The following is a 12,859-nucleotide window of genomic DNA, read 5'->3' on the forward strand; positions in this document are numbered from 1 at the left end:
TATTTGTCTTTTATTTCCCTTTCCCCCAGGTTGGTGATGAGCTTGAAGGTAGTTGTGTATCTGTGTGGATTAGTGCCACATAATATAGCCATTGTCTTCAGCATTTCATTTGTTAGTGACTTGCCGTGTTTGCCACAATAGTGATGTTAAACTTTTAGCACTCTTTTTAAGATATTTTGCTTATCACTTTCAATAATGATTTCACAGAGAAAATAGAGGCTATACATGGGAACATTAATTTCTTGCCCCCAAACCTATGTGTATTCCCAATCATGCCTCTTCTTCCTCTCCTTTTCTCTGTCATGGTGATAATCCTGACCAAGGCTGGGTTTCTACTTGTACTCTCACCTCCTTAAGGAACTTACTCTTTGGATTTCTTGGTTTCCTGAATCATCACCCTCTTCATCACATTTAAAAATAAGTCAATGTGTAAATATATTTATGTCTCTTCTGACTTATAAGTAACAAAAACCTGTCTTCTGCTCTATTACTGTCCTTTTTTCATGGCCAACATTCTTGGTAAAAAAAAAAAAAAAAAGTAGTTTATGCTTCTATATCTTTCTATCTCCATTTAACTCCTTAGCCCTCTGAAGTTTGGCTTCAACCCACCATTCTATTGGAATAGTTATGACAAAAGTTAACCAGAGACTCGATTACCAAATTGAATGGGCACTCTTATTTTCAGTTGTATTCTACTCTTTTTTTGAAGATGACACCTCTCTTGGATTCTCTTTCATGTTTCTCATGATTCTTCCTCCATCTCCTTCAAGACTTTATCCACTTTTGCCTGCCTCTAACCACCAGGGTCCCCAGAATTTGCTTCTGGTTTTCTTCTCTTCTCTTTTCCTTTCTACAGATGATATCTCCCATACTTCAGCTACCACTTAAAACATTGTTGATTCCCAAAGTTATACTGCTGGTTCAAGCTTCTTAACCAAAATGGTCTACTCTACAGTCTACTGCAACTGCCTCCTCTTCTTACTTAATGTCCTAAACAGGTCCCCCCACCCAAATAAATAAATAAATAAATTACTCCAGTGACCTCCTAACTGATCTTATTACTTCTAATCTGGTCATCTTCAAATTCATCCTCCTCACTGTTGTGAAAATGGCCTTTCTAAAACATGCACAAACAAAACACCAAAAAAGATCTCAGAACAACTAAAAAAATATATGTGCACATATTTTTTGCCTGTTCCTTCAAAATTATTTAATGGCTCCTTATATCTTAAGAAAATTCAAATCATTTATGGTTGTTTTTAGTTTCACCATTTGATCCCCGAATACTTCTCCAGCTACATCTGTTGTCACTTTTTGCTTGCTTCAGCCATTCTAAGTGATCTTTTTTTATTCACAAAAATTTTTCCTGCCTTTAATATTTGCATATATGATTTTGTTTGTTTAGAAAGTGTCCTTAAGATACAGCTCAATCATCATTTTTCCTGAAAAGCTTCTGTGAACCCTTTCTTGGTCTCCATCTTCACTCCCTTCTTAGTGCTCTAATTGTCACCGTGTGTTTACTTCTGTCATAGCAATTATGATACTGCATTGCAATTAGGAATTTATTTGTTTAGGTGAATGCCTCCTGTTGCTGATGATAAGCTCCTTTTAAAAAGAGCTGTCTTTTGTCTTCTTATCCTTGACACCTAATACAATGATTAACCATACATAAGAGATATTCTATGAATTATTATTAATAATTTAGATATTCTAAAGTTATCCTGATGCTAAATAAATCTGTACTTGGTTTAAAAAGAATATTTTATTCTGGGTTAACTAAAATATTCTTTAAAAAAACTTTTTTTTAAAGTCACTTTTAAAAAAAATTAAAAGTCACATTAAAAAAAATTTTATTTTATATTGGAGTATAGTTGATTAAAAATGTGTTAGTTTCAGGTGTACAGCAAAGTGATTGAGTTATACATATACATGTATCTATTCTTTTTCAAATTATTATCCCATTTTGGTTATTACAGAACTTTGAGCAGAGTTCCCTGTGGTATACAATAGGTCCTTGTTGATTATCTATTTTAAATCAGTCAGTTCAGTTCAGTCGCTCAGTTGTGTCTGACTCTTTGCAATCCCATGAATGGCAGCACGCCAGGCCTCCCTGTCCATCACCAACTCCCGGAGCCTACTCAAACTCATGTCCATCGAGTCAGTGATGCCATCCCGCCATCTCATCCTCTGTCATCCCCTTCTCCTCCTGCCCCCAATCTGTCCCAGCATCAGAGTCTTTTCCAATGAGTCAACTCTTCTCATGAGATGGCCAAAGTATTGGAGTTTCAGCTTTAGCATCATTCCCTCCAAAGAACACCCAGGGCTGATCTCCTTCAGAATGGACTGGTTGGATCTCCTTGCAGTCCAAGGGACTCTCAAGAGTCTTCTCCAACACCACAGTTCAAAAGCATCAATTCTTCAGTGCTCAGCTTTCTTCACAGTCCAACTCTCACATCCATACATGACCACTGGAAAAACCATAGCCTTGACTAGATGGACCTTTGTTGGCAAAGTGATGTCTCTGCTTTTTAATATGCTATCTAGGTTGGTCATAGCAGTGTGTAAATGTTGATCCTAAACTCCCAATCTATCCCTCCCCCCATTCTTGTTCCCAGATCTTGGATCATCTTCACTATCATTATTCTGAATTCTTTTTGCTATCTCCACTTCACTTAGTTGTTCTTCTGGGGTTTTATCTTGTTCCTTCATCTGGGACATATTCCTCTGCTGTCTCATTTTGTATAACTTTCTGTGATTGTGGTTTCTGTTCCACAGGCTTCAAGATTTTAGTTCTTCTTGCTTCTCCTGTCTGCTCTCTGGTGGATGAGGCTATCTAAGAGGTTTGTGCAGGCTTCCTGCCAATTGTGACTGGTTTCTGCCCGCTGGTGGGTGGAACTGTGTCTTTTCCCTCTGGTGGGCAGGGCTGTGCTCAGGAAGACTTTAAGTAGCCTATCTGCAGATAAGTGGGGTCTGTGTTCCTGCCTGGTTGATAATTTGGCCTGAGGCATCCTGGCACTGGAGCCTACAGGCCATTGAGCAGGGCCAGGTCTTAGGGAGGAAATGGTGGCTTCCTGGAGGGCTCACATCAATGAGTACTCACCAGAACTGCTTCTGCCAGTGTCTTTATCCCTACAGTGAGCCAAACCCCCTTCATCTCCAGTACTAGCAGGAAGGTCTGGCCCATTCTCTTAAAAGGTCACTGCTTTTTCTCTGGCTCCTGGTGCACACTTGTGTGTACCCTCTAAGAGTGAAGTTTATGTTTCTTCCAGTCCTATGGAACCCCTGTGATCCAACCCTGTTTGCCTTCAAAGCCACATTCTCTGGGGCCTCCTCTTGTTGCCAGATCTCCAGCCTGGGAATCCTGATGTGGGCCTCAGGACTTTCACTCCTGTGGGAGAACTTTTGTAGTGTAATTATTTTCCAGTTTATGTGTCGCCTACCTGGTGGGTCTGGGATTTGATTTTATCATGATTGTGCCCTTCTACCATCTCCTGTGGCTTCTTTGTCTTTGGATGTAGGGTATCTTTTTGACAGGTTCCAGCATTCTTTCTTTTTTTGGTGAATGGTTGTTCAGCAGTTAGTTGTGATTTTGGTGTTTTTATAATAAGGAGTAAGTGCATGTCTTTCTACTTTGCCATCTTGCAACCTTTAGCTAACCCTTTTAAAATGATAAAAATCTGGACAGGCTTTCTTTCAATCTATTCTTTTCCTTACTCCTTGATTTAATGTTCTTGATTTTTGGCCTTATTTTGTCTACCTTAAACTTTTTTTACTTTGAAACTGGTCTAATTAAAGTCATTTGTAAAGCAAAATAATCCTAATTAAAGTTGAGTATGCCACACCTTAATTTACTTGACCCTTTTTGAGCACAACCCATAAATAAATGACCATATAATTTATTGGCCAACATAGGACGTTTTTGAGATTGAAAGGGGAACTGTCAGTACTTCCACTTGAATAATATGAGTAAACCAAGACTGCTCCAGGCAATCTGAAATGTATAGTTACTCTCACTGTATTGTGGATATATATATATTCTGTAAGATGGTATGGAAAAACCCAAACAAACTTTTTGGCCAACCCATTACACATACATGCATATATATTTATAATCTTAAAACAGTGTTTTCATTTACAATTCCTCATGTTGAATTTCTTATGTGTAAAATATTTAACTTTATTTTTCTTAAGCCACATAAATAAACATCATTGAAAAACATGGAATTTATGCATATTCACATAACAAAGCACAAAGCTAAACTGGGGGAGTGCAACTATTTCTTGGATATGTTCTCACTGTTGTCTCTGGGACACTGGAGGACAGGACAGGGACCTTTGAGTTTTATGAGCTATTTGGCTTCATTCCAGGGACATCTCAACTTTGGAATTTCTCTGGTGGGCATCATCTTTCAGCTGCTTTTCTCTACCTCCTCTTCTCCAGTGCATCATTGCAGGGTCTTGAGCTTCTTTGCAGGAAGCACTGAGAGGAACAGCTTGTTTTTTTTAACCACAGTTTAGCAACTGTGCCATTTATTGGCCTCTTGGGAAGCCGCATTCTTGGATCACCATCATACCAATTAATTGATTTTTTTTCCTCTGCTTAGAAAAAAGCTTTTCAAAGAAATAAAAAAGATATGCTAGCTGGTTATTAGAAATACTGGGAAATATTTTTCATTATAAAGTTCTGTGAGAAGAAATGCTGAGTTTTGTAGAATGTTAGGTAAGTAAATATCTGATTCTGAATACACATAACTAAGCGAGTGAATCCGAAGACCTAACGATGACTTTCAAGACCCTGCATGATCTTGCTCCTTTTCATTTCTAAACTCCTCCCATCTCCCTCCCCACAGTCCACTCCAGCTACACTGGTTTCCTTGTTTCTTCAACAGATCAAGGAGATGTGGTGGCAGGGCCTTTGCATTTCTCATTCCCAGTGTTGGAAATACTCTGCCTCAAGATTCCCGCATGGGTCACATCCTCACTTCTTTCAGGTCTCTGCTCAAATGCCATGTGCTCAGAGTCTTCTTCTGACTTTTCTACCTACAACTGCACATGCTTCCCTTTGAACACATACACACACTCATCTACTTAGCAAACTTCTTTGCAGCACATATGATCACATAAATTATACTATATACGTCTTTTGTTTTTGTTGTTGGACAGTAAAGGGACATGGAGCTTGGAAAGTAGAGTGTAAGCTCCCTGAAAGTAGGGACTTAGTTTGTTAAGCTCATCACTCTAGTAATAACCCCTACACACCAGGTTTTCAATAATTATGGAATCAATAATTGAATACAGACTCATGTCTCACTGACTTGGTAGGCAATTATCATTTTGGCTAAAGTAGTCACTTGAGTACCTTCCATGAAAGCTTGTAGGAGGAAGGAGAAGAGCTGCAAAACATCATGCTCAAATAGGATTTTTTTTTTAGGTCTCGGTGGATCTGCTCTGGTTTTCAATCTTTACATAAAGACTTAACATTTCACCTCTTCTAATGGTTGGCTGTCCAGTCAAACACTTGCTTTGCATACAGCCAGATGCCCATGTAATGGAGCACGGTGCTCAGATTTCAGATCAGGCTGTGCATTAAAATTTGAGTCATTTATTGAGTTTTATTCAAAATTCATTGGATCAGTGGTAAAGAATCCATCTGCCAATGCAGGAGAGATGGATTGGATCCTTGGGTCAGGAACATTCCCTGGAGGAGGAAATGGCAACCCACTCCATATTCTTGCCTGGAAAACCCCATGGACAGAGGAGCCTGGCGGGCTATAGTCCGTAGAGTTGGACACAACCTAGCGATTGAGCATGCATGCACATATGAAATTCAGTCCTGGGACTTGGCTAAAAGTCAAGAGATAGGAATCTCACCTTTTAATTTCACAATTCATTAAAAGACTCATGATCTTTGCAATTAATTCTTAATTTATAATTTACCCTGGCCCCTGCTTTTCCTCTTGCCTTCAGTATGATTTTTCTTGTTCCATTTTAACCAGTCAATAATGTCTATCAGAAATAAATGTGAAGTGATGATGAAAACCTGGTTATTGTCTTCAGATATTTTTTTGACCCAGCACTAACCCCACTCTGCAGTTCTATTCAGATGTTTTCTGAATAACTTAATGAGACAATGGCTCTTCTGACTATCTTTCAGCTTTCTTTCACTCAAGGCTGGACTTTTTGCTTCTATTCCTTTGTTACTGTTGTTTAGTTGCCAAGTTGTGTCCGACTCTTTTGTGACCTCATGGACTGTAGTCTGCCAGGCTCCTCTGTCCTTGGGATTTTCCAGGCAAGAATACTGGAGTGGGCTGCCAATTGCTTCTCCAGGGCATCTTTCCGACCCAGGGATCGAACCCTTGTCTCTTGCATTGGCCAGCAGATTCTTTACCACTGAGCCACAAGGGAAGCTCTTTTAACTCCTTAGCATCTGCTAAATAACACTAGCATTCTCTTCATTCCTTTGTTTAGAAGAAATGATAAGGTCAGAAACATGAAAGAGAACATACCAACTTACTACATATGTTCTTCTTTCACAGACCCCACCATTTCTTCCATTATTTGTAGAAAATACTTGAGGTTTGGGGTTTGCCCACTTGGAGAGAGAAGGAGGGCTAACAGCATTTCTTTCTGACTGCTTTACCCAAGGCCACCTGGATGGACTCTGGCCCTTTCCCTTTTTACCAGCTTTACTTAGATCTTCCTAGACTTCTCGTAAGTCCACCCCTAAAATATCAAATCATCAATAAATTTACCCTTGTGCAGTTTCTTGACCTGTTTGTACTACAGTTTCTCCTCATCTTTGATCACTTTTGTAAATGTGAATACTTCTGTTTTTCCTTTTTACATAACAAATGTGTTGTGCCCAAATAAGTATTCTCTCATCTCCTGAATAAAGCCAATATTATGCTACATACAAATTAAAAATCACTAAGGGTTTTGGGGGCAGATTTTAATTCACATAAATAGAATGAAACTATTGTAAGCTTTTATGAGCCTGGCAGGCTACATTCCATAGGATTGCAAAGAGTTGGACATGACTGAGCAACTAACACTTTTTCTCTTTCACTTTTCATAAGCAGTAAAATCATTATTGCTACTCAGTTTGTAGTACATGGCCAACACTGTATGATTTATAGCATTTTGATCAAAACAGAGCCCATAACTTTAGGTCAGCCAAATCAATCAACTCAGGTCATGCACATAAAAGAAATTTTATTCTATTTTTAGTTTATTTTCTCATTTATGTTTTGTATGCAACTGTGAACACATGGTTACCTAATAACCTGAGTCTTTGCTTAAGGCACTGAACTAGTTACTCTTGAAGGTATAGAAATCTTGCCTGACCTTGTATCTGATCCAGGAGAAACCTAATAGCATGGCTCTCATGATCTGATAAATCAATGGTTAATACACTTTATAAGCTTATGATTTATTTTTATTTATAGAAATGTCTTTCAAGTGATTTTTTTTTCTTCTAGGGAAAAATGTGGTCCATGATTAAAATTAAATTTTTACATTGATGTTTCATCAAAATAATTAAACATTATCCTAAATAATACTTAAAACATTGGATTTTATTAAAATATGTTTTTGTATATAAAAAATGATGGTACTATAATACTTTGTCTCAGAACATGTGAAGTTCTGCACATAATTAAAATTAAAATGAAAACAGAATTAAAATTTTCTCTTAGAATCATATATTTAAAATTTTGGTTCCTAAATACATATATGTTGTATTATTGCTCCATTGAATCTTCATTATTATTTAAAAATATGCAACATAATTTCAACATAAGCTATTTAGAAGCAATTTATCATTTAACAGTTGTTCAGCTTTGTCTGGAAGCTTTATTATCATTGTTTAAGCATCAAGTCTTCTGAGGCCTTCTCAGAGCAGATTTAGCCTCTAACTACTTTGTGTTTCTCCTTGCTTTTTCTGAGATCTTTCTCTTGTATGACAATTATCTGTACAATCAATCTGCCACTCAAAACTGTGTGGTTTTTAAGATCAGGTGCTTTGACATAAACTGAGCATAGAGCTGCCTTTTGCGTGTGCCCAGTAAATGTTTAAGTGAATGACTGTGAAATAAATTTAAGAATATAAAATCATTATATCCAATAGCAAAGCCTTAATTCCTTGATCCTGTATAAATCAGTTTGCAGAATATTTAAGTAATTAATAAAAGAATAAAAATCTAATGATGGTGATTTCTAGGTTAATATTATTTTGGAATACGTGATTAAAATTTTGACTGACAAATGTGTTCTTACAGTGGTAAGCTTTTAATTCAACATCCAGAGCAAAAGAGATTGAAAATTATAATGACAAACATTTGAGAAAACTGATTGCATCTTCAGTAAGAGATATTGAAGAGCAGTGAGGGATTGAAGTGAGTGATCAGTTGAGTATCTGTTGAAGCTAAGTAGAGTCAGGCAAACTGAGCAGTGAAAAGTGAAAGGGACCCTGTTAAATGAGCTAATGAGTGGCAGAAAGTCATTTCGAATGTCAGTAGGACATTTTTTTTGGCCTTCTTTCTGTATGTATCATGAAGAATCAGAACTGGACTATTACATTTGAGGGCCAGCAATTAAAGTCATCATTTTGATTTTTGTGCTCCTGAAGAGTTGGACATGACTGAGCGACTTCACTTTCACTTTTCACTTTCATGCATTGGAGAAGGAAATGGCAACCCACTCCAGTGTTCTTGCCTGGAGAATCCCAGGGACAGCAGAGCCTGGTGGGCTGCCATCTATGGGGTCGCACAGAGTCGGACACTACTGAAGTGACTTAGCAGCAGCAGCAACCTTTTTACACCCCTACAGACCTTTTAAGATCAAGCAGTGAGAAACCATACTAACTTCATTACTGCCTTTCAGTAATGCCTAGATCTTTCACTGATTACTGTCTCCCTCAATATTTCTCCTTTGCCTCCATGAGGGCAGTTCTTCTACTGTGTTCTCTTTCCTTTTTGTTCCACTTAGAATTTAGACTCATTTACTTCCAGTTATCTCAGTTACTCAATTTAGACTTCCCTGTAGCTCAAACGGTAAAGAGTCTGCCTGCAATACAGGAGACCAGGGTTCTATCCCTCGGTTGGAAAGTTCCTCTGGTGAAGGGAATAGGAATCCACTCCAGTATTCTTGCCTGGAGAATTGCATGGACAGAGAAGCCTGGTGGGCTACAGTCCATGGGGTCACAAAGAGTTGGACATGACTGAGTAACTAACACACAGAACACATCTCAATTATATACATAAAAATATGGCTCTGGCGGGTTCCTTTCTTGGTGAAATTGAGCTTGGAAAGATCAGGAGACACACAAAAAACTCAGCCCTCTGCCAAGGGCAGTAGATTGGAGGGTTCTTAGTTGTTTCTACTTCATGAGATACTCTTGTCATTTTGGCCTTTCCTTGACATATGAGCATATGAGCCTGGGGTTATTTGTCTATCAAGTATTTAGTTTCTGAATAAATATTTATATTGCCACTCTTTGGTGTTTTAGAAATAATCTGCTATAATCCATTTTTCTAAATATTGTTATAGGCCTTCCATCCCTACTCAGTAGACCACTATTGCTTTTGCAGTCACTCATTTGCAGGAGTGTGGTTCTCTGTTAGTGTGGCTATCATCAAAACAAGTGTGCACTGTTAGCCTGGGATGATGTCTGAGTGAAGAGGAGGAGCAATTGCTCTGATGGTCTAGTGCAGACTACTGGTTAGTGCTGCATGTACCACCTAGGTTCTCGTTAGTCAAGGAGAAGGACAAACATTCATCAGCTATCCCTTCCATACTTAGAAACTTTTTATAGGTCACATAAAAAATAATTTGCAATGTTCTCAGAGTATAAAGGATGATACTATGAGATGAACTTGCCTCGAAGAATATTTCCAGAACTCAGAATGGAAGCTGCATTTGTATCTTGAAGTTATCCATGAAATAAGCCCTTAAATGAGCACATATCTCAGGATTCAGCTAGGAGTCTCAGTAAGGGGTAGTGGTTTCTGGTGATCTCATAAAAAGACACTAGGCTGTAAAATTTGAGTTGAACAGGCAGCCAGGTTTCTATGCTCTAATGATGTTTTATAAAAGTACCTTATGTTACTGTAGAAAAAATTGGAAAATGCAGAGATGTATGCAGAAAAAAATTAAAATTATGCCTAAGCCCATCATTCAAAGAGGTTGTTACTATTAATGTTTTGTAGTATTGATATTTGTGTAGATTCTTTTCTGTGCACAGACTCATTTATATGTGATTTGTGATCATGATGGTTCCACGAAGTAGTGCAGTTTGCTATCTTGCCAAGGCACTGGTGTACATCATGCATGCTGAAAAATCCATGTGCGCAGCGACACCAGTGACCATGGAGCAGTCACATTTCAGGGAGACCTAGCTTACAAGTTAGGGGAAATATTATGTGCTATAGTGTTTATTACTCAAGAATTTAGGAATTTTTATGGTCTTGGGCTATACCCTTGAAGGATATATGATGGCCTTTGACTGTGTGTGTGTATGTGTGTGTGTGTGTATGTGGGTTTATGTATACTTGTGTGTAATCAGATTATGTATTTAGTAGCCTGATTTTTTTTCCTTCATCCAATATCTATTTTAGATACTTTATCATGTTATTAGATATTATAAATTAGTATTAAAAATCAAATATTAGATATTATTTGGAATGGCTTATTACATCCCATTAGTAGACTTACCTTAATTTATTTAACGTCATTGGTTACCTAGGTGGTTTATAAAATTATGTTTATTTGTCTTATTGTTGCTTTTCCAAGTAATGCTATGATGAATTTCCTTATTATTTTAGAATCTCATGAAATAATTAGGCTGATGCCTGTATGTGTCTAAGATTGTTGATACATATTGCCAAATTGCTTAACAGAAAGATTATTCTCATTGACATCCCTTCAGCAAGTTTAAACTGTGCTAGTTTTAATATACCTTCACATGCATTGTCTTATAAAAATACTTATAGCAATTTGACAACATAATGGTTATTATCTCTCTTTGCATTACTATGTTTGTACAGTGTGATATTTCTCCCTACTTAATGACCATTAAATTTCTTTTTAAATTAAGTCATTTTTTTTTGCCTTTTTTTATGTAAGGTATTAGTGTTATCTTACTAATTTGCAAGTGCTTTTTAATATAAATGGAATTAAAGTTTGCTTGTCATAAGCCATGAGTTTGCCCACTTTTCTCTGAAGACCACACCCTTGCTCTCTGCGCTGAACTTCCTTTACTTCTTTGACCACTCATTGTCCCTGTCCTCCAGCACCTTATACACGTTCCTGTGCTTGGCAAGCTCCATTCTTCCCACAACCATTCCCACACAACTTTACCTGACTACATCCTCTTTTTAGATTAGGCTTCCTTGAACATCCTTGTATCATCCTTTTCTTCTTCCTCCTTACACTGAGAACAACTATAATTCATTCATTCACTTTTGCAAACTAAATTTTGGACAATTACCTGAATAATTTATATGGGATAAGTGATTGACATGTATTATTTTATAGTTTTGCCAAAAATATGTACATAAAAGCCCATATGTTAGGGGAGAATTTTTTAAAAAATGATCTCTCTGGTTCATGGAATGAATCATCCTCAAAGAGTTATGGACATGACCATGAACTCTAATGTCCTTGGGTTGGAATTCAGGACCCACTGATTTTGAACTGTATAGTCTTGGGCAAGTTATTTAACCTCTCTGGGCTTTGCTTTCCTCCTCTATAAAATGAGGTTAATAATCAGATCTATCTTTTATGACTATTGTGCATTTTTGAATGAGGTAATTCAAGCAGTGCTGGACCGTGGTAAGCACTCTATAAATGTTAGTCATTATCGTCCTTTTCATCCTCATTTCTGTCTTCTTCATCTTTGAACTTTATTAAGTGCTAACTCTGTATAGCAGAGTGCTGGATGCTATCTGGGTTTCTGTTTTCTTTGTAGGGAATTGCTCTGCTGGTTTTAAAGTGTTTTATCTCAGATAATATAGTTACTTCTGTTTGTAGTTTGTGAAATCTCTTCTGTCACTCTGCCATTCTTCTTTAGGCTATTTCACTTCTGCTTACAGAACGGTAATGCATGTCTTCTGGAATATAACATAACTTATCTGTTTCTTTTTTGGCAGTATAAATATTTGAGTATTAACACTGAGATCTGTTTCTCTTGATAGCTGGCAAACTTCCCCAGACTCTGTGAGGAAACGGAAAGGATTGTTGCTAACCACATTCGTGAGCGAGAAGGGAAGACAAAGGACCAGGTGAGGAGAGACCTTCCCTGGTGGGCAGGATCCTTGTGGGAAGTGGAAGGTCTCTCCAAGGTTGTTTGGTGGTCTCCAAGAGTTGGCGTATCCTTGAATGGAAAAAAAAAGAACTGAGAACACCACCACATATGTTTATTTTTATTTATGAATATTATACATGTGTTGCTATAATAACAGCTTATGTATATGTTAAAAATATAAACATATATAAAGACTTTAGAAAGATAACATTTAAAACACAGTAATAGGACTTCCATAATTTTTTCCTCAATGCTCTATGAATCATCATGTATACCCTAGGCATGTATTAATACACCCTCCACTTTGAAAACCACTAATCCAGAAACATACCAGATTTTTTCTTTGAGATAGGATGTCTTAACTTTTAATGGGCACAGATGGACACCAAAATATTCATAAATTCCTAAAACGTTTTGCAAAATGTTTAGTGCTTTTATTTATTTATTTTTTTGCTTGAAGAGACTGGATAAAGCTATTCATCAGCTTATCCATGGAACCTATGACTAAAAAAATAAAAATGTTTAAGGATATTTAAATTAGTTATAAAAATTTAAAAT

The 12,859-nt window shown here is 37.1% G+C and overlaps 1 protein-coding gene across 9 annotated transcripts in view; it reads left to right on the forward strand.

The window, feature by feature from the left end:
• DNM3 (dynamin 3) overlaps nt 1-12,859 on the forward strand; it is a 651,174-nt gene that overhangs the window by 270,994 nt on the left and 367,321 nt on the right. For all 9 annotated transcript variants that reach the window (XM_059875294.1, XM_059875295.1, XM_059875296.1 and 6 more), the window contains exon 11: nt 12,192-12,278. In XM_059875294.1, coding sequence (XP_059731277.1) covers nt 12,192-12,278 — 87 coding nt within the window. The remainder of the gene's footprint in view (nt 1-12,191; nt 12,279-12,859) is intronic.

This window comes from Bos taurus, chromosome 16, assembly GCF_002263795.3.
Source record: "Bos taurus isolate L1 Dominette 01449 registration number 42190680 breed Hereford chromosome 16, ARS-UCD2.0, whole genome shotgun sequence".
NCBI classification, from domain to species: domain Eukaryota; kingdom Metazoa; phylum Chordata; class Mammalia; order Artiodactyla; family Bovidae; genus Bos; species Bos taurus.